This window comes from Anopheles ziemanni, chromosome 3, assembly GCF_943734765.1.
Source record: "Anopheles ziemanni chromosome 3, idAnoZiCoDA_A2_x.2, whole genome shotgun sequence".
Taxonomy (NCBI): domain Eukaryota; kingdom Metazoa; phylum Arthropoda; class Insecta; order Diptera; family Culicidae; genus Anopheles; species Anopheles ziemanni.
Genome location: NC_080706.1, coordinates 53,362,008 through 53,389,442, shown reverse-complemented (window position 1 = coordinate 53,389,442; position 27,435 = coordinate 53,362,008). Strand labels below are relative to the sequence as shown.

Genomic DNA, 27,435 nt, shown 5'->3' with positions numbered 1-27,435 from the left:
GGCTGCAAGAACATGCAACCAAACGCTGCAGCACACAGAGCACACCTTCGAGTGGCACTGACAACTAACAACCACAAGCAAAACGCGAATGCCCGAAATAGTCGGGGACAGTCGGCCAAACGCACTATTTTTTCCACACACAACTCACAACCAGCACTACGAGCGCTCATCCATGGGGCTGGAAAAAAAAACACACACGAACAATCAGATTAAACGTTCAATGGCAAAGAATTTCCCTTTAAAAAATGTGCTACTTTTCCGCAAACCATCATTTTCCACAAACCATTAGAAATGCTGCACACGCACACTCAGAAAAACGGATGGAAACTCCGGAATAACTTCTTGGGGGAACACGCGCGACGCGCACCTCGCACCCTTTTTTCTCGTTTCAGGTCGACGGCCGGCAAAGCGTGTCAACGAAGGAGCAGAACAGATGGTCTCCGGTGCACGAATTCCGTACGCTATAGTTGAATTCACCAATTCTAAAACATTCTTCTTGCTTTCCACTTGCACTGCAAACTATTCTGAAATTGTTTTCACCTTTTTCCAATTTTTTCCAAGTGCCACCTAACGGGTTCCGAGACCGTCGACCGTCCGCCTTGAAGTCTTTTTGTCAACTGAGTTTCTGCGAACGCAATTGACAGCAGAGTTGCCTGAACGACCAAAACATTGACCTTATGACCAAGGTTAATTGAACAAATTTCAAACACCTTCGCCACTATCGTAAAAAATACCTGTAATCACCAATTTTTCGATAGCCTGTTTGTCCCTAAGCAAATTTGCACAAGCGCACATTTAAATGAATGGCGTTTTAAAGGCAAAAAGCTTTAAAAAGTGTTTTTTCGATCCATATCTGCCACGATGAGACTATTCACCTTGTGCTGAACTAGTGGTGCCCTAGAGGGAGTCGAATCATTCGAATAAATTCTAATCTAGGATTCGAATATAAGAACCCAATACCCAATCCGTCGAATAAATCCGACACAGCGAAATTTCAGCGAACTCTCTAGTACAGTCTAAGGATAAAGAAAATTTCATGAAGAGTCTCATTTAATGGAGGAAGTTGGAAAGGAATAGATTAAAATCACATCTTGAGTTGAATCCGTCCAATGGGATCCGATCCGAACGAACCAACCTTTGATCCTCCGAAACCCGATTCTGCCAACACTAGTCAAAACATTCGATCATTTCATCAGATACGTTTCGCGCTTCAAGTGTCCGAGAAATCCTGTGCAGTGTTCTGTGCAAAGTTGTGTGAATTATTTACTGCGTATCTAGATTTCTCTATTTTGCTTTCGATGGCTCAAACAATCTAGCCTTTTGACATCAATTGCTCGTGACGATGCTGAGATCGCTCACAAAACGAATGGGCGATTGAAACAAGAAAATAAACAATAAAAAATCAAGCGATCACACAACGATATGGCTAGCGAAACGAATTCATTGCCATCGGTTGCCGGCAATTTAGGAAAGGCTGCCGAAATTGTACAGGACCCGGTACGACCGCAACCGCAGCCGGATGATACATGCCAGGACAAGTTTCACAAGGTGCTAAGTGCGTTCCTAAATCGAGGCTTCAAGATCAACAATGATGTCTATCTAGAGATGATTATCAGCCACCTATCCGGAAAATACTGCGTCGGTAAGCAACTCGTGGCCCGAGCAAAGTTACGAAATACTGGCTTCCTTATCAACATCGCTTTGTTTGAGACTGCACGCACAGCACTTGTAAGTGGATGCGGAACATTGACAATCTGCTTTATTTTCCAGACCATCGCAAGATGGTAAAGTCTGCCGAAGTATTCCATTGGCTTGAAACCACCCTGAAGCAGTGGGAAAGTGATAAACCTCCGGCCACTGACATTGCCGCCTTTACATTGCAACTGCTGGCGATGATTGTCGAAAATGAGTGGGACTTTGCACGGATCCAAAACGGGAGCCGCATGCTCGACCGTTTTCAGCAATGCATTCAAAGCAATGGAAAAATGCAAAACCCTTCCATCAAGCTCGGTCACGTGCTGGTTTTGAAGGCAATTTCAGGCCACGCCATGGGTATGGCCTGGATAAAGCAATCGGGATCATGGAGGATTTGCCTGGATTACTACAACGGCTACCAGACGATCTACATCACTCGCGAAACGTCGCTTTTCATCTACGAGGTCCTTGAGCGCTTCTGTGTGATGGGCGACTACGACGAGGTGAAGGAAATCATTCGTACCATCTTGTCGCCGCTGATCGATTGCGTGTGGAAAAGCCCTGAGCAGGATGATGCTGTGTTGGTCAACGATTATCACTCTCAGAAGATCATCTCACCGTTGCTGAATCTTATGCAAACACTGTTCCGAAAGATCATCGAGTCAAAACAACGCACCCGGGTGGCCTACTTCATTCTGTATACATACAAGTTCGAGCGCAATCTGTGGAAATTCACCGATACGATGCACGATCACACGTACCTGACCAAAATTTGGCAGACGCATATCTTTGCCAACTGCGCCAGGCTATGCACGATGGAAATTCCTCCGGATGACACCGTAGCAGTTGATCTGACGTTTGATCGGTATACGATTAATTTTCTGAACTACGTAAACTTCTCCATCCGCCGTGGCAATGTGCAGAACGTGATGCTGATGGCGGAAACGCACCACTCCCTGTGGCGCATTCTGGGTGAGCGGGCGCCGGAAGAAGTCGTCCTGAAAAATCAAAGCATCCGATTCGGCGATCAGATCCTTTTGCTGCAGCTCTTTCCCGTTGTGTACGAGATGCAGTGCTTGGGCTCAAAGGAGCTGCCGGACTATATCGAAAAGTTCTGCACGAAGCTGTATGATATTGCGTGCGAGTTTACAATCCGTCTGATCTACGCCTGCCGGGACATATTCCAGGCGTACAATCTGAACGTGACGGAGTTGGCGTGCAAATCGATACAGGGAATTGTCACCACACACAAACTCCCTCGTCCTCGCGCGATTATCGCCTTTCAGGCGTTCGTGTACCTGTTGAAGGAGTTCCTACCGGACATGTGCTGCTCGGTAGAGGGACAGAAAATTGACTGCGGTAATACGGACCTCATTCTCAGCAAACCTAACCTCCTCTCTGCCATCATTAACGGGCTGATGTCACTGATTGAAAACTATAAAATTACCTGGAAGGAATGCATCGAATCGACGACGGTCGTTAACTTTATGCTGAATTTGCTCACCAATCCCAACCTACCATCGAGGGTAAGCAGATAATTTAAATGTAATAAAAGTGTGCTAATAATTCGGCCCCTGAGTACCGGACCCTTCCCGGTACGAGAGGGCTGACTATGCACGTACATATAGGGAAGTCTAGTAAGCCCTTAAAGCATAGACATGACTAAAGACTGTCGTCGACAAGTCCATTATGATAATCTTTAATACTCTCTTTTTCATGCTATATGGATTTTCAGCTGGTGGTACTAGCCCTGAAGCTGACGCAAATTTCGATCGAACACTTCCTGGCACCGAATCTGGCACTGCTGATGGACAATATTAGTGGATCAGGATTGGAGCATGTAGGCCACATTATCTACAAACGGCTGCATGATTTAAGCTGGGAAGCACGAGATTCGGCCCTGGAACTGTTGGCTTCCATAGTCAGCATTTCGGAAATCAGTAACGCATTCGTTCCATTCTTTTTTCCATTAATAATTCCTTTTCCACTAGTTTGATAACATACGTTTGTTTGGATCTGTTACGTGAATGTTTTATCATTTTCAGAATTTCCTGCCTTCCAAAAGCATATTCTCGATTGTGATATCATCCCTGTAGTGGAAGCCGCGGCAAAGAATGACACCGAGGCGTACGTTCGTGCATCGGCCCTGCGTTGTTTGACGCTTATGGTCAAGATACGCCTGTTGTGGGAACACTCCCTATCCAAGCTGTCGCTAATGGTAATATCCTTCGGTTGCAGGCGACCAGTTGCATCTGATGATACCTTTCCGCTTCTTTCCAGAACCATCTAATAGACGTGATAGACAACGAAAGCGAAGGTATTGTACGGCGCGAAGCGGTAAACACGGTCCGGGAAATCTACGCCAATCACAAAATTCAACCTCAATGTTTGGACAGCGTTTTCTCTGTTTTGGCGTACGCCGCCGCCAATGACCTATACTGGGAGGTAAAAGTTAATGCATTGCAATTTTGGCGCTTGGTTATGTGCCGTCAGTTTCAGCACCAGGGAATGATCGATGGCACCTTCCCGTCGGTAACTTTCTCCAAGGAGCACAAGAAGATCGTCACCCTGACAGATCGTGAAATTCAAACGCGGCTCATGAAGGTACTGAATGAACTCTCCCTCCGGGGATGTCTGGGGGTGCTGTTGGCCTGCCTCGGCGACGACTGTGATCTGGGTGTGGTCAAGGAAACGATAGCCATCATCAACAAGCTGATGTCGCACTTGAACAAGTACAACTTTCTCGACTACTACCAGAATCTCGCCGGATCTCCTCCCAACTCAGTGTCATCGACGGCTTCATCTACGCCGGTAGGATCGACGCAGCAACCATCCGGACGGGTGTCGGTAATCGATACAAACTACGCCGAAGTAAAACCTCCCGAGCGATCTTCGTTCGGTGCTGGAGTGTCGCTAAGTGGTTCATCATGGAACACCGACAGTTCAACAAGCACCGTCTCATCCGGTGGGACACCTCTTTCGCAGCGGCGCAACGATGCCGACTACAACAGCGGCAACGTGGCCTGTAATACGGCCAACGCGGACGAGATCATCGACTCGATCGTCAATCTCAACGACATGAACTTACTTTCCGTTACGTACAATCCAAACGTAACGACCGTAGCGACTACGTACGTGCGCCAGCAGCAGGCCGATGATTGTGGGTGCGATGCAATCCACCGGCATACCGATCTGTTTCGCCAGTATGCAGCCGTCAGTGCTGAGGCTTTTCTGAGCCGTGTTAGGACTCTCGATTTAGCTGCGATCATCGCGAGCCGGCAGCAATGGTTGGAAAATACGGAAAGTTTCAGTTCGCTGTTAGACGATGTTCTATTTTCCTACTACGCTGCCGAAGTTAATGATGCCGATTGTTACTAAAGGCTACAATTTGTTTTCAACTGAATTGATAAGTGAACAGAAGTGTTTCTGAGCTCAAAAACAAAATGTATACGTTTCGTTTCCCATTTGTAAGCATTGTATTAAGATTCCTCGTTCGCTTCTTGTTACACCTGTGGTGGATTGTGCATCAATGTTTTCTTTTAGCATAAACAAATAATGGTTTAAAATATGCCTTTCAAACCAGACTTGTCAGAGCTTTTGCAAAGTTTGCGAAACGAAACGATATTATATCGTACTTAATATAGCAATGCATAGTTATTAATTCAATATTGTTCCGTTATTCCATCTTAACCAATTCCAACTGGCACGTCAAACTATTGTAAAAATTGAGTTTAGTCCCGGTTCCTCGATTCGTCTTACGAAATCCATCCCTTTCACTCCTCCTGTTCTAAATGGGAAAAATTAATTATAATAATGATGTTTTTTTGTAAAGCTATCAGTATTGGTTTGATTTATTTATTCATTTTCTTACAATTATCTAATTGTTTTTTTTCTTCTTTTTCGTTATTCTTCAATCAATATATATAATCTTCTGCTGTGCTCCGATACATTACGATCGTCCCATATTTTTCTTTACAATTGCCTGGTCTCACTCTGATGTATCATTTTTACCGATGCTGGATGTTTCACTCTCGTTTCCTTTACGTTGTGTTACTTTTATCATGATTTTAATGCGCATCACAATACAACACGCGTCACCACCTTGTCGTTTTTTTCGATTGGACTGACCAATAAGGGAAGTTCAAGGATCAAAATCAACACCGTAATTTGAAAGGTCTTCCGGCAAAAAAAAAACAAATTAATTGCGAAAGCTCAAGCTTCAACTGATCAATCGTAATCCTTAGTTTCCACGATTCGTTGTACGGCAATCATGATAAAATTAGATTCTTCAATACTTTCTATTCGCCTAGTGCTTGGGTGTTTTGTTCCCTTTAACCAGAATTGGAAAAAGTACACTCTTGTTCTACAAGAAAATATGCATTGCCCTTCTCGCCCCGTGTATGATATCACCAGTGCGTTCTGTTCTTAACATCAGTCCATGTCAGTGTCGATCGTCTTAACAAAGCTACCAAGCAACCATCTTCGACGTATGCACACGGTTTCTGGCTATTGTTTCGTAGCACGCAACAGCAGAATCCTTCCCTCGTCCCTAGATAAACTTATACAGGTAGTTCCTACAGTAATTATGATAGTACCCACCGTCCGGTGCCATTCCGGGTCAACTTTTGGTCTCGAGATGCTTTGGCGCATCGGCGTAGGTGAACTTTAAGCGAAACGCTTCTGCCACCAGCACACCGATATGCGAATCCATCCAGTTGTGTGTTGGCAGGTTTTGCAGCAATAGCATAAGTCCCTAGCGCCGCCAAAGAGAAGAAGTAAGCTCGGTTAAAAACATGATATTGCAATGAGTGGAGTACATGACAAAACAACCATGCGTCATCAAACCGACCTGGAAATCCTTTTCCTGCAATAACTGATCACGCCAGTGAAGCAAAAAGGCAGCACAAACGTAGAGCTGAAACACGGCAAAGCCGTCCGATTCGGCCAAATATGTGTCCCACAGACGGATGGTACAGTAGAGTGGCAGTTCGCGGGTGAGAAGATTGTTCATCCAGCGGAAGGAGAACTGTAGATAGTCGACGCCGTGCGTTTGCAGGTGGCGATGTAGCGTACCTTTGAATACAATGAAATGAGTTTTTTGTTGGTACCAGAGATGCAAATTGACAAAACTTTGCTCTGTTAAAACCAAAGTATCGCAAAGACATGTCTGAAATATATTTACCATCGATGCGTTGGATAAGCTCCTTCAACTGGTTCACCTTCGCCTGTATGCCGAGCTGGGCGAATATGTAATTATCCTGGATACAATCAAGAAACTTGGACAAACACCAAAACGAGTCGGATTCGATAATATCGCGCTGCTCGATGCTGAGATCACTCAGTTGGCACTGCTCCAAATCTTTATCTGAAAAGAGGAAAGAACGAGATACAATAAAATTGCACCAACAGTGTTGTAAGGGCCGGTAACAATCGATTGCTTGCAAGGCCTGCTTGAAAACCCGACCATAAACTTACCAGCTCCCACGGCTTCTTGCAGGAAGACGATGAAGAATGGCGTCACTAAATCGTTGATGCCCTGCACATACCCAGAAGCCGGATGTCGGATGGCCCAAATGAATAGTATCCGTTCAAACATCTCCTGCACAAGCTGCTGCTGAAATAGCGATACGTGTGGATTCATTCGCGGCACGTCGATATGAATCTGACGGTACGTGTCCTGCTGACTTTCGTCACGACTGTCCGCATCGAAGTACTGCTGCACTAGCTTCCGATAGTCAACCCGTTTGCGCTCCAGCACGGTCTGTCGGCGTTCCAGACTGGTAGGCAAATAGCCGGACAGAAGCCGCCAGGTCACTGCCCGCATCTTTCGCGGTACTCCCGACCAGCTCAGTTCCTTTAGCGCTATGAGGTTCAGGAGCGGCGCTTCGAGGATGTTACTAAACTTTTCATACTTTGATTCACACTCTACATCCTTTGAGGCTACGTTTGAGGAAAGCTTCAACAGCTGGGGACGTCCAGGGTATGCGTGAAACCTTTGCCGTAAGCTGAAATCGAAAAAGAATTTATTTAAAACTTTTGTAGTAGCTTAACAGTTGGTGATAGCTACTTACCGATGATCATTCACATAAACCACCCCATCATTCGGCACATTTGCGTTGTATTGCTGTGGACGCTGTGGTTGCTGAATGTCTAGATTCTCTATTTGCGGACATTCTGTATCCTCCGCTTTTCCGTCGCATTGCTGACTATGATCCGTTGATAAAGTTAACTCCGTGTCTGAAGCGGCGGTGAAGTCCTGTGTTGTGTCCGCGCGAATGTTGGCAAACGATTTGCCACCTACGCCACTCTTATGTGTCTTTAGCACGTTCAAGGCTGCCGTTTGAGAAGCTCTTTTCGATATGCGCGTGTCCACGACACCGGAAATGATACAAAATTCGTCGTCTCCCAGATCCCATGCGTCGCTCACCGAATCCTGATAGTCTTGAAAGGACGAGCTGGCCCCGGAAGATCCGGACCCAATTGGACGACCTCCGCCAGTGCGATTGGCGACCGTCGTTGGTCGTCCTGGTATCGAGCGACTGTTGTTACGCCAGAACGACGATGAAGTGGAACCATCGGCCGTCGCAGTGGAACCACCGGTGTTGGTACTGGCGCTACTGCTACTCATCTCCACAACCAACCTCTCTCGTGCACTGGCGTTGGTGTCGGCAACGACGACACGGAAACGCTGGTCTGATGAAGTATTTTAAATATTCACTTCTTCGTACACGATTTAATTCGAAATTCTTTGCGAGTGTAAACAAAAGTGCATCCAGAAAATTGCCCTTACTGAACAGAACAGCTAATTGGTGTCGCTGTGCCGAGTTAAAAATATTGCCAAATCAACGGCCAAGAATGGCGTTAATTAGGTGAACTAAACGGTACGTGGTCGCACCACACTGTTTTGAACTATGCTCGTGTATCTGTCCTGTAGGTGCCTATCCGTGGGGTTGGGTCATTGCCGTTTGATATGGGAGAATGGAACCATGTCCAATTTATCTTCAATCGCAGCAAACATAGGAATATTAGTTCGATTTACTATTTAAATAGGCAAACTTCACATCGGTATTTGTGGTCCGGTAGTAGAACTATTTGATGCAATACTGTCCCTTATCTGCGGCTTTTTCTGATAGAAACGATAAAACTAAAAACGCAACACAAAATCACTGTCCCAGCAAATTGTTTCGGCACCTCACCGCCATCCTGTTCCAGCACTTATCCACCCGATCAACCGAAACCTGTGTTTTCTTTTTTTATTATTTGGCAGTTCCTTCGTCACTTGACGTTGTTGATGCTATTGTGTTTACAATATCGCCTTCAAGAATAGGCGTTGCTGAAAATCCTTAGAACAGGCATTCGGGTTACTCAGAAGATGCACTGCGGGAAACTTTGCAGTAGTAAACATAACTCCAAAACAGTGTTTATTTGCAAGTAAAACTAATGTAGAAAATACCCATAATTTCTAAATTATTTTCTCCAATTAAGTATGATGCCAATCAATTAATTCTACTGTGAACATAAGAAATAAAAAAAAACTTGAACAGAACAGACAATTTGTATAAGAACAAAATCTGCCATACAATGGATGCAATCACATTCAAATAAACTTATTTTGCTGAAATCATTTCAAATGAAGAAGTTTGGTGACGATTTATTTATTTATTCTCATTTTTATCATATTTTATAAACTAACTGTAAGAACAAAAAAGCACATTCCATATGATGCAGCTAAAAAGTTTCTTGGGAGTATGGAGCATTTAAAATTAACGTACATATGCAAAAGTTTGAACCGTGTCCTATGTATCGTTAGTGTGAGTGCGGTTACATCCAATTTGAGTAGAAACATAAAAGAAATCGTTTACAAATGCCGCACAGAATCCAGCTAATCCCTACGTTTCTTACGGTCCTTGTCGCGATTGCTGCTACTACCACTCCCACTACCACTCGGTCCAGCAGAAGAATCTTCCTTGCGTTTCGGGGCTTTCTTGGCCATGCTCAAGAACTGATCTAAACCGAATGGATCCTCTTCCTTTTCGAACTGCACCGGTCCCTGACGCGCCGCTTGGCCACTGCGATCCGTTCCACTGAATTCCTTGTCCGGCACGAAGCGATTAGTATTAACGATCTTGTCCAGATCCGCCCCGTAAGCATCGTTATCCAGTGCCTTGCTTGGTCGGTACAGATGCTGTCCAAGAGTTCCAGACTCACGCCAGGGTTTATCGTACACGTTGTACGCTTCATCGTCCCCGTATCCGGAGTCCATACCCTTCGAGGTATTAAACAAACGCTGATCAAACTGTGATTCGCCGGAAAGGTTTGTTTTAGCAGGCATTCCCAGTGCAATCTGTTCAGAAATGTCTCGTTCGCGTTCACGCTGCAATTTGGAACGTTTTTCCGGTGCAGCCCGGGCAAGGTTGCGATCACGAGCCCGCTCTCGGTGTCGTTCGGCACGGATTTCATCTCTTTCGCGTATCTCGGCAGAGGATGGTCCACCTGCTGCACCATCGCCCGCTGCATCCGGATGGCGAATTCCAGCACGTTCGTCACGAGCCCGCTGTGCCATCTGTCGAAGCATATCCTCCTTCTTTTCCTTCTCCTTTTGCGCCAATTTCTTCTCCAACTGAGCTCGAGCTTCTACGGCCTCGCGAGCCTTACGGTCGGCGATGTACAACGCTTCGGCCATTTTGGCAAACTTCTCGTTAATATGTACCTGCTGCAACCCACGCCCATCGGCAGCCAGACGCTTGTCAAGTGGTATAGTGTATCCCTTGGCATTTTTCCAGTTGGATATGCAGGGAGGAACTTTCCATTCTTTCTGCTCCTTTACCGTTACTTTCCTCGTGGGTGAGTGCAGCACGGGTGCGGGCGGTGATGGTGGTCCTCGTGGGATTTTTTTATTAATTCGAAAACGAGGTGGTTCCATAGGATCAACCTGCGCTTCTACCATACGTATGATGCGCTGCTTCGCCCCGGAATTAAACGCATCACCTTGTTGTGACGGTGTGTAGCGGATGTACTGGGCTGGAGCCTGCTTTTCTGCAGCTCGAACCGGCATTGCTGAAACAATCTTCTGGTTTGTCAGCTTTTCCAAAGCCATGCGAGTCTTTTCCGTGATGTCGCTGATGGTCTCTTCATCGGGCTTTTGCAGTTCCTCAGCATCTTCGGCCAGTACTTCGGCCGGTAGCAGTTGATTAATGTTCGAATAAACAATTTTATCCTTGGAATGTCCCTGTCGAGCGATAGCATCGTACTTAACCTTCCCCGTTTGATCCAGCTGAACTGCGAGCGCGTTCGATTTCTTCGACGCATTTCCGGGGGCACCCATACCTGCAATAACACACAGTCACAAAAGTAATACACGAAGAAACCAAAACAAGACTACAATTGAAATTTAGTACTCACTTAGTGGGTACTGTGCGACGTGGATTTCGGGAAAAGCTCCGCCATCGCCAAAGTCGGCTTCCGTCCGCGGAATCCATCCTTTTCGCTGTCCGTACGGAGGTGCTGCAACCTTCGCACTTACCAAGGCGCCCATCGATGGTGTTTTCATTTTGCGTTCATCGTCCCTATCCCATACGGGATTCGTCGGGGCAGGTAGCACACTTGAAAGCGACATGATGCTGTCGCTATCTTTAAATAGCGTCAATAGAACAACTTATAAACTCAGACACTTTTGGAAGAAGTGAAATTCTTCAACAAATGCCTCAACAAAGTCTTTTCTACGACGCACGACCTTTTCTTCGAGCAACTCTGGCGAATAGAGTTATTGTGCGTAATAGTGTTGGCATCGCGATTCCGAAGATTCTAAGACTTGCGGCTCGCTTTACGGATTCTAAAGGATTGGATCCCATCTGACAGACTTGAATCAAATTTCATTCGTTTGAGATCAGATTTGATTCGTTTGGGACTTGATTGATACTATTCCAACTTGATTTGATTCAGACGAGGTGACAATGAGTCAGACCAGGACCATGAATTTCATAGATTAGGATGGGGATTTGAGGATTCGAGTTAGATTCGATTTTCCCATCATTAATGCGTAACGTTACTTCGACGTTACGAGCGCTCCGATGCGCTCCTATTATTGGAACATTATTCCTGGAGTAGGATTTTGTAGCAAAACTATTTTTAAAAAATCGTTTCTCAGCGCAACCAATTGCTCAATAAATGGTTCTTTATTAGTAATTTCAGTTCTTGACATGACTCAACGTCATTGATGCTTTAATGGATAATAAAAAGTGCAAAAAAAAGTGTTTTACTCATCATACGAGTGCGAAGAACCGCAGGCGGCATTAGCAAGATTTTCAACGCTAGTTCAACTGGTCGGTATAATCCAGCTGTCAGCTTGACTTTTTTGAACCGAAGAAGAAGAAGAAGACTGTTTTGGTTTTCTGTCGTTTACAGCTCAACAGTTGTGTTCTCCCAAGACTAGCTTGGTTTATTATTTCGCAGCATTTTTATACTCTAAGTACTTTTAACCAATAGCTCCCGTTGATGCCACCGGTCATACTGCTTGCCTGCCATTCAAGCCATCGAAAAGCACTGCGCTGCTCATTCGTGTTCGCGGTCGTATCACTGGTGCGGAAGGTTGATGCTGGCAAAACCATTCTCAAGCATCGTTATCATTGTTCTGGTGTGGTTTTAAAATCCATCTAGCGGCTAGTGCTTTTTCTGAGTATACGAAAACCGCAGAGTGTAATCATCGACCGTCGTTTCACTGAGCAGAGCATTACATCCTGGAAGATTCTGTCGCGGCAAAGTGCTAGGTGGAAGGAACGCTATTGCTGAATGGCGAATGTTGAAAGTAAGTGTTATGTATTTATATGTGATAAATTTACTCTCACAGGGCCCTTTTTCATAAAAAATGGTTGTGAAAGAACTTGTTTAAACTACATCTAGCTGTGGCTTGCAGAATGATGTGTATTCTTCTTATTGTTGTTAGTTTCTTAATGTATGTTGTTGCAAACGACGGTGATCACGCTGAGAGAATGTTCTAATAGTTTGTATTTTTATTCTTCTTCCATCGTAAACATCGAATGCACAGGAGAAGATAACATGCTGAACGAGGAGCAAGAATCGTCCCAATCGAATAGCAGCAATGGTTCGAGTGGTGTTGTGCAACCCGCCGGTTTAACACTCAAATCGAACCTCATCCGTCAGTCCAATTTCGGAGGATCGTCTTTTCTCGGCGGTGGCGGCTCGTCCTCGAGCAACAGTATTTCGTCTTCGCCTTCGTTGCCCGGGTTGGCTGGCGGTGGCGGCGGTGGACCAGGAAGTGTGTTCAATCTTAAGCCAAGTGTGCTTAAACCTTCGCAACTTAGCTTCGGTGGCATTGGTGCGAACAAGGATGGCAACGGTGCTACGGATAAAAACGGCAGTGAAACAACGGCACCGGCATCGTCAAACCCGTTTCTGAAAACCCAGTTTAGTGAGGACGACCCATCTGAAGCGGACACGAACGATGCCACGACCGGCAGTAGCAAAGCGGACACCAACAAAGATGCAAACAGTGGCACGAACAGCAGCAGCAACAACAACGATCCCCTGGCAAAACTGAAAAGTTCCGCTCTGCCCAAATCGAACTTGTTTGCGAACGTTAAAAAATCAACGCTCAGCGAAGCATCTTCTGGATTCGTTTTTGGCCAAAATGTGCATGAGCGTGTGACGGGCGAAAATCTGAACAGCTCCGGTCCGGGCAACACTCTTCCGACGACCGGATTTTCCTTCGGTGCTGCAGCCACTGGAGACGGTAGCGCTGGAGCGGGTTCGGCTAACGCAACTAACTCCACTCCGGCAGCTACCGGCGGTACGCCTGGTAAGGATGGTTCCGATTCGTCTGATGGCAACAGCAGAGAAACGAAGGATCGCGAAAGCTTGGAGGAAGCAGCCCGAAAGTACGAGGAAAGCAGGGGCGCACTGAAACGCAAGTACGAGGAAGTGGAAACTATTACCGGTGAAGAGGACGAACGGAACGTGGTGGAGATCAACTGCAAGCTGTTTGCATTCGCAAAATCCAATTGGGAAGAGAGAGGTCACGGCATGCTGAGACTTAACGACAAGGACAACAATGAATCCCGCGTCGTATTTCGACAGTCGGGAAATCTTCGCGTTTTGATAAACACCAAGGTAAGCAGAACATTTTGAATCAGTTAAGCAAGATAAAGTGTTAATTATATATCTCATATGTTTCGCAAACACCCACATACATACGGCTTAAAGGTATGGTCCGGTATGGTCGCACAGCAGCCGAGTCAAAAAAGTTTACGCTTGACAGCCATTGATAGCACCGGTCAAATAAAAGTGTTTCTAGTGATGGTAAGATCGCTTGGCAACGACATTCAAGTTGCATCCAATTAGCTGAAACTAATTTCGTTTGCTTTGTTGCAGTCCCGCCCGGAAGTCATTTCGAAACTTCACAAAGAACTGTCGAAGCGCATAGAGATGGCAAAACAAAACGCCGAACAGGAAGCTGCGAAGGAAAACAAGGATGATAATAAGCCTGCCCTAGCCCCCGCATCCAACGATGGAGCAGAGGATGTAGATGATGATGGTTCTACCGTACCGGTTCCGGTGGACAGTTCCGAGAGTACTCACGGTCCCACGGAATCGGACGAACCTAGTTTAAAGAAGCGTCATAGCATATCGTCACCACCGTCCTCTTAAGTGTTAAGTCTAAACCTGATTTTGGCGACTGTTCCTCCTTCCATGATTTTCCATTTTCCGAGACCATATTTTGGATATTCGTCTTTTTAGCGATTCCGTAAAGCGTATGAGTCCTTATATAAGAGTTAAACGATCGCCCCCCCGCGGTCGTGAGTTTAACTTCTTTTCTCTTTTATTGCACATGCAACCTTTTTTGTCGGATTGGTTTATGAAGTAAGTGAAAAATGAAAAAAATCATCAAAAAGAAAATTCAACCAATAATCGTACTTTAAAAAAAACATAAAGCAAAATACATTTGGCTGCATGCATAACTTTAATAGATTCATCGTGGAATAAAGGCAAACTCTTTCATGTAGTTTCTGTAAAGCAATCAAATAAAATCTCCCAACTCAGTAATAAACAAAAGAAAGCAAATCTTCGTTATTTCAACCCAACAGTAGTAGCCTGAGATAGAAAGTGCAGTGGCATGTGTTTGTACTAAGTTGTATAAATCGTCAGATGACCACCGAAAATCGCTAAGTGGGAACATGAAACAGTAGAAAACAGGGTAAATATGGCAAGTCAATTTTTATGCTGAATCGGTTCGCTTTAGCCTGAACATTGATTTATCATTGTCGTTTGCTCCAATGCTGCAAATACGATTTAAGATTTACGGTCATACTTACGATTTATTTACCGCCGTTTTAACAAACTCCACAATATTGGACGAACGATAAAACTACTTTTATGTAGTTTGATAGCCTTTGTAAAAGTTCAGCTCGTGAAATGGAAAAATAAAGTAATACAATTAAAAACTACAAGAGGCGTGGGTATAAAATTCAAATTTTGAGGAATATCAGATGCTTTCAAAAATTTAACAGATACACAAGTTTGCTATTCGATCTCTATAATGAGATATTCTGCATAGTATTTTTATTTTGAGGTATACGACGTATGGACTCCCGCATCAGATTGGGGCATTTCTGCCCCGATTCTGGGCGTTTTTGTGCTGGGAATAGTTTGTTCAGTGTCCAGAAAACAGTTATTGTCATTCGCGCATGTTGGACAGCGTGTAGTTCCGTTTGATAAGTTTGTCTTTTTAGCTTAATTGAGCGTCTGACATGCATCCCATTCGTGCACAACACGAGGAGTAAACAGGATGGGGGCAATGAGATGAAATAAATGAACTTATAAACATATCAACAAAGTTCAGGTAAGATATGGCAAGTGGAGAACGTACTGTAGTGAGCGATAGGTTGCATTACCCCCTTTGGCCCGAGGGCTGGGGAAGAGTATAAGCTAAACAGATGTGAAACTACATGCAAGCTCATCTGTAAATGCCACGTAGCAACCTGAAAATGGGTGCTTCCATGCGTATTACTTAGGTCCTTACAGACCCTTGTTGTAGAACACGATGTCTAGTTCAGGGCGCTCTTTACGCAGTTTCGTACGCAGATCCTCTTCCAAGCTATCCACGCTGATCGAGGCCTTCTGGCTGAATAGTGCGCAGCAGAGTGGCGTAGCGAACGTGAGACACAAACCACAGAACAGTGTCTGGATGGGAGCGTTGGCCCACGGGAATCGGCGTAGGAAGCCACGCTTTTCCAGCGTGTTCATCAGCACAGGTGTGAAGACTAAAACAAAACACATACTTGGTGATCAAAAGCGAATGGAAAAAAATATTTAACTATGTTTTACCCATTCCTGGCATTGCCATCAGGATGCGGCTGAATGTGACGGCTGAAATTCCTTCCTTAGCGGCACGCACCGACTGACCCAGTTCCTTGCCATCCTTGTCCAACAGGGTAACGCCGTTTTTAATTTCTCTGCAAAACGAGAGAGATAAAGCAAACGTTTTGCGGTATAGATTTTTTTTATGAACTTCTTAAAGCATATGGCCATCACATGGAGGAGCGTCGTTTGTTTCGGTCCATAAATAACCTCGGTCGACCGACACGAACTTGGAGCAATGTCAACACACGCATTGTCACCAGGCCGGGCGCGTTTCCATATTACGCCAAACGAGAGATTCGCGTCATTAGGCGTTCTATTTTTGGGCCTGCCTGCCTGCCTGCCTGCTTGCTTCTCATTCTTCTCGGGCTTATTCCTTCCCGTAGTGACTCCCAAGAGTGTTGCAACGTGTGGGAATACGAACGAGGCAATACATGAAGCCAAATTCGTGCCAACCGAAGCCAAACGACGGACCAATGAATGGCACACTCAGCGTTATTCGATCGCTCCCTCGCGAACGCTACTTACTGTATACGCATCAATGGAATGTTAATGCAATTGGCCGCGGCGACGGCTGCGAGGGGCACAAGACGTCCGACAAGTGGGGGCGCATTCTAAAACGTTGCATTAAGTATCAGGACGAAGAAAAAAGATCAGAGTCTACTCTAGACGGTGGCCATCCACCAGATGTTGGGCAGATGCCAACAGACTGGCATCTGGGAGGAGAATCCGTCGGATGACGACATCTTACCCGCACGAGCCGATTGAGCGAAAGTGCAGTCACCAGGGCGCCACCTGTTGCCATGCAGTACGAGGTGAGCAACTGCTCCTGGCTGATCGGCGACGCACCGGAACGGTTCGTGTAATTGACCACCGCGTTGAACGACTGGTTAAACCACTGCCAGAAGATGACGGCTGGTGTCGACTTGTAGAACGTCATCATGCACCCGGTGATGGTCATGTTCATGGGCACCTGGGCCGACATGCGTCCCACCAGCAACATCTTCTCGCCCGTGTCCGGGTGGAACGCACTGTCGTACAGATACTTGGCGCTCCACAGTTCATCGACGCTACGCACATCCGGTACTGGTTTGCCGGCCCTGTTGAGAGTGGGCAATGAATGAAAATTTAAAAAAAACCTAGCATAAACAGCTGATAATAGAAAAGGCAAAAGGAAGCGAACAAGGTTCGACTTCAACGGGGCGAGGTCAAAAGGGTGCCGAAAATCTCAGACCTACCGATAGTCGCGCACGATCCGAGCAGCTCGGTCGAGCTGTTCCTCGGTGGCAAACGCATTCAGAGGGTTGGTGACGATAAGAAAGTGCTTTGCACGGTTCAGGTAGGTACTCTGGTCGTAGCGCGGCTCATCCAGGTTTACTCGAGGTAATTCGGTTGCCATTATGAATGCTTGCACGAAAACGTACTACACTATCGATTATATAAGCTCGGTCGATGGGTTGGGGTGGAGGAAGGCTGCACTTTTCCAGCTACCCTTTTGCAACGATGAAGCACTGCGACAGCACTCTAAACCATCCACCTCCGCTGTATTGCCGGGAAAGACTGACGAGCCTTTACCGCAGATCCCGCCGTGTGTGTCTCAAGCTGGATTTGTTTTTTTTAAAGCCTGTCTCCTCGCTGATAAGCGCGAGTGTTTGGGACTTTGCTCGAAGTGACCACTACGCACACCAGCACACTGTTGTCTCGTAAAAACAGAACATCAAATTAGCATTCCGCGAGCAAACGCAACCGGACACTACGACTGTTGCTTTGTTGCAAAGCTGTTTTGCGTAGAATCTATAGTACTGCTCGTCTATCCGTGGGCTGGACAGCTCTTGATTTCGATTGCGCGGTTAGTGACAACGATTGATTACTGTCCATATCAGTGTTCAACGAGTTTGGCTCGCGGTATGTTACCAGGTTGGTTGTTTTCACAATTTTGAGTCCGAAAACATTGATTTTAATAATTCCATCATATTAAAAACTAACGATTGATTTAAAATGTTTGTGAAAGATGCAGTTTTTGTTTATATTGTATGTCAATTTAATCGAGCTTACAATCAACAGAATAATTTACAACAGTGAACCAACAATCGGAAATGTTTAGTATTATTATTTACGAAAAAAACGAGTTATCAGTTTGTTTGTTATTTTCATATTCTATAGATGGTTTGGGATTCGGATTTGGTGAATCGAGTCTCCTATGGGAATCGATTTGTCCATTTCTTGATTTCATTTGACCGAAGCTGTCAGCTTAAAATCAACGAATTTAAAAAAAACCTTGGTCACAATTTGAAATAATGGCAAAAATAACCAATTTGTTACAAATCTATTAGTGCCTTAGTCAGTTAGGACATTAGACCACTCAAATGAAAGGTATTTTGATGACAAAAAACTTCTAACAACAATGATTTTTAAATGCTACTCTTTTTGGATAAAATTGAGTATATCAATTAGATTCTGTCGTTTCATGTAAATTATTCAATGAATTCAACACATGAAAGATCATAATCAGCAAGCAGAATGTGCATGTATGATATGCCGGATTGGGATTTGCTGATCCGGATCTCAGACCGGATTGGAATCGAAAAATTTTAATTTTCCCACCACTTTTACGATATCGATCGGCAATTGAACCGGTTTTCCGGTTCATTGCAAGCCCAAAAAGGTTATTTGAGCAAAGATAAACTTCAAAAGCTTAGCAACCTCGGGTTGTACCCGCATAAAAGTTCCACACAGCTTGCGTACAACCCATGATTTATGTTTTCAAAAATATTGCTTACAAACCTGGTGGTGCTATTTCAAATTCGTGGGGGCATTGATAAGAATAGTTATTTTTTTAAATCAAAGATTTATAGTAAGTGCAATAATACACTACATAAAGCAAAACGAGTAACACAACAATTTTAATAACAATAGTGGTCTTTTTGGCGCAACCGTGTTGGTCGTGGGTGCCCCGTTAGAGGTTTACTAGGCTTTTTCCCTTTGTTTACGTGGATAGTCAGTCCTCTTGTACAGGGGAAGGCCAGGTTGGGATACGAACCCACGCCACTCAAAAAATAATGTTATACGCGCGACTGTACGGTAATATATTACATTATATATAATGAAGGTAATCCATTTCATTTACTTTATTTGTTTTGGTAAATATGTTTTATTCTCAATTGACCATTAAAGTTGCAATATGAAAAAGAAGATTGTATGGGGAGGTAAAACTCTTGGGTCGTCTTTTATCATTACATTTTTATTTAACTTTTTCAACAATTAACATCTCATAGCATGAGCAGTTTGTTTGGTTTTAAATTAGTTTTGGTTTTATATTGTATATTTTTTTTGTTTGCTGTTTTGTCTTATGTTTCTCTTTCAACCCATTTACAAACACTTTCATGGAGTGGGAATCGGATCTACTTTTCGCGTGGTGGTTATTTTGTCTTTTGTAACCCAACATTGTTTCGTGAATTCTTTTGCTTTTGCTAGTTAAGGAATGGAATAGATGCAAAACAATTAATCACAAAGTGATGTTTCTTGCGGATGTCGATACAAGAAATTTGGTTAGCTTTCAATGGCAATGAGTTTTGTCCAAAGGAGTTTTGCATAATTGTTGTCTTTATTTCTTCGTTTTGACGGAGGTCGATCTCCATTGGTTTGTTGCTATACTCTTTTAAGCGACACGAGATAATACATTCCTTATAGTACATTCAAGGAAGGAGAAAACAATATGAGAACGATTATGCCAATAATATTTTCCACTGGCTTTTTTCTCCATCTGGGTCGTTTATGCATTTTACATTGTGGGTGGTGGGAGTACAATCGTTTTATATATGTTGTTTGGCTCGTATGATGCATTATTGTGCCTGGCATAATTACACCTGGTGGTCTCGCTACCTTTTCTTCGAATATTACCTACGTTTTGCGTTTGATTGATATTTCAAGCCAGCAGTTAGCAAACCATAAGTGCTCGATCATTTTATATCTGATAATCATCGCCAACGATGATTGTTTGAACTACATTCTTGTGTCATTTGGATCCTTAACATCAAAATAAATATAACGATAAGAAAATCTTAAAAATAGATAGAAACTAATGTTAAAATAAACAATCGAAATACTGAAGGTACATGCTTGGAAGATGCCTGCAACATTTATCAGTGGGAAGATATTGCTTTTATTGCTTTTCTAAAGCCGAACGATAATGTCGAAGAAACGTAGCCAAATGCGGCCGTACATCGTGGAACGGCAATATACCATGGGATCTTCGTTCAGCGGATATCTTGCGTTCAATCACCTCCATATTCGTATGTACACACAGTCTGCTGCTGCGGGATAGTTCTCAGTTTATTTTAACGATCCATGATCCTTGGGTTCCTTTGGAGCAATGCAATTGACACGAGATTCGTTGTATCCAATAAAGCCGTTGAGTGGGGCGCGTGGTCCGTGGTGAATGGTGTAAGGATACAATATCCAGTAGGATGAAAAGCGATCGGGTAATGGTTTTCATAGCCCACGGCGGTATGAACAGTCTCGTTGTGGCGTCTTTTGATGTTGGACGCTTCCTCTCCCGCTAAGGTAGGCAAGGGTTATTCTGGGAAACCCTTGAAGGCTCCTCCTGTGATACTTTTCCATCCGTAAACCAGATAGATATGCTGGAAACAGAACTCTTACAGTGACGGTGTTATCACTCGCTGCAAGTCACCGGTGACCGGGTTAGAGGTCAATTTAAGGAATAAGCTGTGCCCTCCTCTGCGCTGGTTATTTTATGTTTGAAACTATGACGAAATTCATCAAAATCCACTACGGTGCTTCATTTAGTGCTCGGTGCATCACTACGAATGTACGTCGGGTACGGCGCCAACTCCCATGGCACGTTGCACATTCTGTCCGGTTAGACCACATCCGGTTGGACCTGGAGCGTCTCTCCTTTCTGCTTTTGGCCTGATTTTACGCTTTTCCCCCTTCGAGCGAGGATCATCCTTTGGCGGGCTCTCGAGGGTTAAAGAAAGTGTCCGATCGCTTTCTTCTTTCCAAACGCAGCTAGGGAGAAGCTTGTCTTTTTTATACTGATGATGATCGCTTGGTTGCCGGTTTTTTTTTCCAAAGTCCCCCGAACGAAGACTAACCTTCCGCCGGTTGAGTTCTGGTTGATTCTAGGACACGTGCTACACTATCCAGATTACATCTAGAATCAACCGTTGTCAACCGCGTTTGCCTCCCTAGGAGGCCTGGGATCTGTGTCCGGTTGCTGTGTGCCCTACACTGGTGGCGTGCATCATGAAGGGGGTGCCTCAGAATCTACGAATTTTCCCTTGTTTTGTTGTTTGCCGGCGTGCGTCTCTACGTGCATGTGTTCTAGGAACGTCATAAAGGCTAAATACATGGCAAATGCATGGAACGCAGAAGGGACGTGTATTACGAACGATCGGAAGGATGAGACGGATGGGAAATGAAAATATTCGAAACGAAAACTCGTTAGGGGTTGGTAAAAAGAAAAATAAGGCGGAGCTTAGCCAATGGTGGCTTCATTTCTTTTCACTTTCCCGTTTCACGTGCGGATTTGTACCAAGGTTTATTTCGGCTGTTGTGTTTTTCTCCTCCTTTTGCATTGCGTTTTGCAATGGGCATTAGATGCGCTTTGGCGCGTTGTCGACCCGACTATAGGTTACAGCGACTTCTAAACCTCATAACGCCTCCGTTCGGCTTCGCTTCGCATGAAGAACGGTAATTATTATCAAGCATCCTAATTGATCTAGATTACAGTTAATTGTACATTTGCATACTGTTGTCAATGCATTTGCTTTCTAAAGGTTGATAAAATAAACCGTTCACCATTGCGTTTTTCGTACGTCGACCAAAGTACCCCTTCAATGGTAGTGCTGTTGGCAACACTATTGGCTAATATTATGGAATTAAATAAACAATGTAACATCACCGTAACTGTTGAGTAGAGCGAAATACTACAGCATCGAATCTTTTTTTTCTTTTAATTTCCCCCCGGTCCTCCAGCAATTACGAACAGTCAATAAATTTCGCTGGTATGAGGAAACGAGCATAAATATTCGATCGACACAGACAGCATCCTGATCGAGTTGGTTCGATTTACTTCAAATGGCAAATGCGAAAAGTTCCTTTTCACCAGTTAAAGCTAGTTGCTATTTGTAGTTTACGTGAGCTAGCTCGTCAAAAGAAAACAAATTAGGAATCAACAATTACAACAGCGGTACTAGCGTAGATACTTTTCTTTTAATACACATTTTGGGAAAAGGTGATTGAGAGAGAGAGAGAGAGAGAGAAACAGACAATAGTTCGAGTAGGGCACCTCTGCTGAGTGTTGCGTTCTGCATTCTGTGGGGCCAGTTCCGATGTGGTCATTGGGCATTGCACTATATCCTAATATATGTAAATAACTTTATCGCACTTAATTTATTTATGCTCCACTCCGGCAGCGCGGGTTTGGCGGAGGAAAAATGTGCTCCTGTGCCGAAGAAGCCTCAAAGGGGTTTTCTGTTTTGTTTTTCTTCACACCGTGAACCTATGGAAAACGCAGAATTCGGTAATGGCCGCTACCCTACCCAGAGGCCATCTCGGACAACTCAGCCGGCCGATTCGTGGATGATAGATACATGCATGTATATATTGTCTCTAATACTTATTAGTTTAGTGGGTGTAGGACCGTTGAGTCGGCTGTTTGCATCACGCACTGTTGAAAAGAATAAGGAGCCGTGCACATAAGCAAATAGCCCCCTCTCAAACCAGTCCCTAATTGCGAGACGACAGGCGGGATCGAGCATAGTAGATTGTACCCGTTTTAACGTGTTTGCGCATTTCCTTCGTTTCAGTTCCAGCGAACCCAATCTGAGAGGCGTTTCATACAGGATTGCAACGATGCTTTATACAGAACTGTCCTTTCTAACGTAATATGCTTTGTTTTTTTTGTTTTGGCTTTCCTTCACAAACATCGGAAACACTTCTGACAGTGGTGCGATCTGTGTATTTACACCTAGTACGTGAACCCTCGTGAGGTTACATCCTCTTCATTCCATTTTATGGTTGGCAGAATGCGTTTGATGAAATGCAAAATGTAGACTCGCGTCAAAGCTACTTTATGTACGCCATGTTTCATGCTGTAACATAATGATAACATGTTTCTGTGTTTCTTTTGTATCTTTCGATCGCTTGTGCGTGTGTGTCGCAATAAAAGAGTTCAAATCCGATGATGTGATCGATCTCGATAACGATTTCGATGGGACAAACGCGTGACTTTTAAAAGAATTTATTCGTCCCGCACCGACGTAATCCTATTCTTTTGGTGTGTTTTTTCCGTGTTACCATCATTTTTGGTCCTGCTGCTTATTTTGCTTTCGATTAGTTTTTTTTCTTAACCGTTTAGATCCTCTCTATGGATTTTGAATCTATCCGTTTGTCGAACATTACTCATCGAATCGATGATGCACACACGCACACACAAGTACATTCGATTAATATACCTACCCCTTGCAATAGCTACATTGAGTTAGATTAGAACTAGAATGAATATCGAATACATTAGGTCACTAAGCGTGAGGGCAAATGTTGCTACTTTGCTCGATTTGTGAGTGTGTATGTTGAGGACTAAACTAAATTCTAAGGTAACATAACGGAAGTAAACAGAACGTGACGTTAAACCATCGTAACTTAGCAGGTAAGTAGCTAGATTATTATGGCACAACTGTTTACTAATAGGTATGCGAAAACCGGTACCATTATCGAACACTAGGGGGCGCTCCCGATGCACGACATGAAGTAACACGATCGAGCTTCATTGCGCAACACCCCAAAGACGAGGTTTGTTGTATACTGAGGACAGGGCGTAGTGGCCAACAAGTGAATTCATTTGTGGACAAACAGACATACCTGCAGGATTTGTTTTTGATTTGGTTTTTCAAAGCTGCTTCTAACTAAAGTTTAAACAATGGAAGTTGAACGCACAGATCAGCACAGGCAGATTTGGGGGTTTGCCGGAGGAAAGTTTAACTTCTCTGGTGCTTGCCGACTACTTTTTGTTGGTGCATTTTGATGGAAGAACAATGCAATGCGGAAGATTAACGAAATGTGTGGGGTGGCGGTGGTGATGGTAGTGGTGTTGATGTCGAGGGTTTAATAGATACCTGGAATGAAGACAAGAGAGATAGAAAGACCAGATCATTGTTACCGTGAAGTTCAAGGTGGAAAAATCGTTTTTGCTGTAAGGATTGTAATTACACTTACTGGGGCATTCGGGAGGATTCAGCTGACCGAAGAAGTTCAGTTCGTAAAGCGATGCGACGGTGATGAAGAGCAGGTACCAGAACATCAGCACAATTCCGAGACGCTTGTCCAGCTTCCAGCCGTTGAGGTGCGTCGCGAACAGCAAGAACATCACCGTCGACAGCAGCGACAGCGTGGAGTACGTCAGGCCCTTCGAGATGACGTTGACGTGCGAGCCGGGCTTGATGATCGCGGTCTGGATGAACCAGGGCAGCCCGAGGCAGATGAGTATATCGAACACGTTCGACCCGACGGCGTTCGACACGGCCATGTCGCCGTAGCCTTCCTTGATCACCGCGATGGAACTAAGCGCGTCCGGGACGGACACACCCGCGGCCACGAACGTTAGTCCCATGACGGTATCAGGGATGCCGAGGGTCGAACCGATGATCGTTATCATCCACACCATGAAGTACGAGTAAAACGAGATCCAGATCATCGAGATGAGAAACGTGAATGGGTACCAGTTTTTGTACTTCTCCGTCTTGCAGTCGGGCATCGTGAGGCGGGCAGTGTAGTGGATGGGGTATACGATTGCCCACGATACCTGCGCCAGGATGCCCCCGTCGACGGGCTTCTCCAGAGGATTGTGCGAATCTTGTGGTCGCGGTTCCTTCGGTTTGTAGTAATCTTCACCAGGCGCCTGGGGTGCCACTGCCGTTTGCTGTTGGACGACTGCCTGCTGCTGCTGTTGGGATGCCTTCTGGCCACCGTCCTGGCCGTACTGATCCTCGTAGGCGTAATGCTGCTGACCGGTTCCACTGTTCCAGGCATCGTTAACATTGCCCACGGCAACGGTGTTTGCTACCGGTGCTGCAGGTTCACCCCAGGCCGCATTTGGATCCCAGCTCGAGTTGGGATCCATATAGGCTGCGTAGCCCGGGTCAGCCGCCGGCGGCTGCTCGGCAGGCGGCTGTTGGGCTTCCTGCTGTCCAGGCTGCTGACCCTGGGTATAGGTCGTCTCGGGCAGGTTCTTGTACGTGACGAGCGCGGACTGTTCCTCCTTCGTGGGCAGCTTGATCGGAAGGTTCCAGGTATGGGCCCACTTTTCCAACGGCGTATTGAAATGCAGTGCCACGCAGTACACCACGTAGAAGAGCAGCATGATTAGCGACTCCACCCACGAGATCACATCGTTGATGATGACGATCAGCATGACCAGAATGGAGATGGTGTAGAAAGTGCAGTCACGAACCAGTGGCCACCAGTTGAGCTGCAGCACCGTACCGGAGCACAGGGCGCACACGGAGATGACGAACATGATGTTGAAGACAGCCGATCCAATGACGCCACTGATGCCAATGTCATCCTTAGCGAAGAACACCCCGATCACCACGGTTGCCAACTCTGGAGCCGAGCTGCCGGCGGCCATAAACGTCGCACCAGCGACATCCGGAGATAGTTTTAATTCTGAAACCAGTCAGATAGATTAAATTAAATAAAGGATGGTGAACTGAGCTCTATGTGATTCTAGAACGTACCTTCACAAATTCTATCTAAACTCGAAACGAAGTAGTCATCGCACACGATGGCCAGTCCGAGGAAGGTGAAGACGGCCACTAGGACGTGTATGATCAAGCCGCCATGCTTCCGCACGTTGGGCCCCATCAGCGGCTGGGGGAACTGTTCGATGGCAGGAGGGGTACAGTTTTCCCGCCGTGGCCTCCAAGTGGGGTGCGTATGGTGCGGCCGGCTCGTCGGTTTCGATTCCTCCGTCGGGTTTACGTCGTCCGGTGCGGTTGTGTCGATTTCGCCGGACGTCTCGCCCGAGGACGACGCCGAGGTGGCGTAGAAGGCCGGGTTCGGTGTGACGTTGGACAGGTCGATACCGCCCAGCTCACCGCCAGCTCCTCGCTCGTCGCTCCCGCCACCGATCGACGCAGAGTACGCGTGGAAGCTGGAGTACACCAGGAACACAATGCCCATGTGCCAGTAGCGGCCTCGGCGGCCATTCCGGCGCCCCGTCATACCAATGGCCATCACGTGGAATACCGACTAGGCTCGTACGATGCAGAGGGCGTGCAATGGAGCTCCCTTATTCTCGGATTCCCTTTGAGGTAGCGTCTGTTGTGACGAAACCTGAGGATGGAAAGATGAAAGATGAAAAAGACGTTCCGCCAACGAATAGCGGTGATGGGATCATCAAACAATCATTAATATGACGTCTAGTGGTATTATAGCATTTTACTCTTTGCTTTCCTATTTACTTTCCCGACTCTGGCTGTGGTGAAACTCAACAAGCCCGCGCCAAGCAGGAAAGTGGCCCCGCACACAATGGCACTCGTCGCTCGCATTGCGTCGTTCATTTGATTGGTTTGTGTCTTGGGAAAAATGGGAAACGCGAACCACCCGCGCGAGAGGCTGGCGGTGGAAAATGATTGGAAAGCGCGATCCGACCATCGTTCGGCTCTCGCGCTCGTCCATGCATCCGCTTGTTCAAGGGTCGTTTGGCACTCGAGTTGATTTCATTAAAATGTTGAATAAACGTCCCGACCGTTCCCCACGGATAGTTTAGCCAAAGCGAGCTTTTATCAGGCCAGTTGATGGTTTACTCTGTCGCAAAAAGCGGTTCCCTTGGTGTACGGTCGTTGCAAAGGAAATTATGAGAGCAAAATGTGTGGTGAAACCGGAGGAAGCTGGGCGGCTGCGATGGGCAAAAAAGGGACGATAAATGCTTCGAGATTGGATAGATGGAGCGTTGGGTTTTATTTGGTTCGAGAATACATCAAGTGGCGGCATGATTGTAATCCTTCGATTCGCATGTAATCTCCGTTCTTTGAATTTCTCTTGAAACGACGATAGAGGTCGATTTCTTTACGAATATATTTTAGTTTTTGATGAAATGCTAGCAATTTAGTCGTTATAATAAGGATATTTCTTAAGATAAAGGTAAGAAGCCAATTTAATAGTCACAATCTTGAATTTTCGTAACTGAAGATTTTGCATACGTTTATTATGTATAATAATAATAGAACAGACGCATAAGACAACTCAGTAAATTTAGGATCCCATACATTGAAGACCATACAACAAATTACATTTGTTTTGTAAATTAATCATTTTAACTAGATTTAACGTAAATAATAAATT

At 45.2% G+C, this 27,435-nt stretch overlaps 6 protein-coding genes across 6 annotated transcripts; 2 read left to right on the top strand and 4 right to left on the bottom strand.

Annotated features, from left to right (window-relative positions):
- Nucleotides 1-1,369: 1,369 nt before the first annotated feature.
- Nucleotides 1,370-5,358, top strand: LOC131286045 (uncharacterized). The gene is made up of 5 exons (XM_058314907.1): nucleotides 1,370-1,642; nucleotides 1,771-3,221; nucleotides 3,431-3,635; nucleotides 3,741-3,913; nucleotides 3,976-5,358. The coding sequence occupies exons 1-5, from the start codon at nucleotides 1,423-1,425 to the stop codon at nucleotides 5,071-5,073; spliced, it is 3,147 nt and encodes a 1,048-aa protein (XP_058170890.1). The 5' UTR covers nucleotides 1,370-1,422; the 3' UTR covers nucleotides 5,074-5,358.
- Nucleotides 5,359-5,890: 532 nt separating this feature from the next.
- On the bottom strand, nucleotides 5,891-8,909 carry LOC131286670 (TBC1 domain family member 22B). Its single transcript, XM_058315654.1, has 5 exons — nucleotides 7,767-8,909; nucleotides 7,171-7,700; nucleotides 6,878-7,060; nucleotides 6,545-6,768; nucleotides 5,891-6,448 (listed from the first exon to the last, which is right to left on the bottom strand). Exons 1-5 carry the CDS (start codon nucleotides 8,321-8,323, stop codon nucleotides 6,314-6,316), a joined length of 1,629 nt encoding a protein of 542 aa, XP_058171637.1. The 5' UTR covers nucleotides 8,324-8,909; the 3' UTR covers nucleotides 5,891-6,313.
- A 426-nt stretch (nucleotides 8,910-9,335) lies between these two features.
- Nucleotides 9,336-11,437, bottom strand: LOC131286283 (puff-specific protein Bx42). Its single transcript, XM_058315215.1, has 2 exons — nucleotides 11,098-11,437; nucleotides 9,336-11,022 (listed from the first exon to the last, which is right to left on the bottom strand). The coding sequence occupies exons 1-2, from the start codon at nucleotides 11,309-11,311 to the stop codon at nucleotides 9,578-9,580; spliced, it is 1,659 nt and encodes a 552-aa protein (XP_058171198.1). The 5' UTR covers nucleotides 11,312-11,437; the 3' UTR covers nucleotides 9,336-9,577.
- Nucleotides 11,438-12,257: 820 nt separating this feature from the next.
- LOC131286929 (ran-binding protein 3) lies at nucleotides 12,258-14,495 on the top strand. Its single transcript, XM_058315939.1, has 4 exons — nucleotides 12,258-12,499; nucleotides 12,740-13,821; nucleotides 13,915-14,010; nucleotides 14,083-14,495. The coding sequence occupies exons 1-4, from the start codon at nucleotides 12,484-12,486 to the stop codon at nucleotides 14,356-14,358; spliced, it is 1,470 nt and encodes a 489-aa protein (XP_058171922.1). The 5' UTR covers nucleotides 12,258-12,483; the 3' UTR covers nucleotides 14,359-14,495.
- Nucleotides 14,496-15,245: 750 nt separating this feature from the next.
- LOC131286803 (sideroflexin-1-3) lies at nucleotides 15,246-17,615 on the bottom strand. Its single transcript, XM_058315803.1, has 5 exons — nucleotides 17,307-17,615; nucleotides 16,820-17,168; nucleotides 16,597-16,682; nucleotides 16,036-16,163; nucleotides 15,246-15,971 (listed from the first exon to the last, which is right to left on the bottom strand). Exons 1-5 carry the CDS (start codon nucleotides 17,465-17,467, stop codon nucleotides 15,727-15,729), a joined length of 969 nt encoding a protein of 322 aa, XP_058171786.1. The 5' UTR covers nucleotides 17,468-17,615; the 3' UTR covers nucleotides 15,246-15,726.
- Nucleotides 17,616-24,195: 6,580 nt separating this feature from the next.
- On the bottom strand, nucleotides 24,196-26,325 carry LOC131284989 (probable sodium/potassium/calcium exchanger CG1090). The gene is made up of 3 exons (XM_058313848.1): nucleotides 25,827-26,325; nucleotides 24,307-25,755; nucleotides 24,196-24,206 (listed from the first exon to the last, which is right to left on the bottom strand). The coding sequence occupies exons 1-3, from the start codon at nucleotides 26,323-26,325 to the stop codon at nucleotides 24,196-24,198; spliced, it is 1,959 nt and encodes a 652-aa protein (XP_058169831.1).
- Between the last annotated feature and the right edge of the window lie 1,110 nt (nucleotides 26,326-27,435).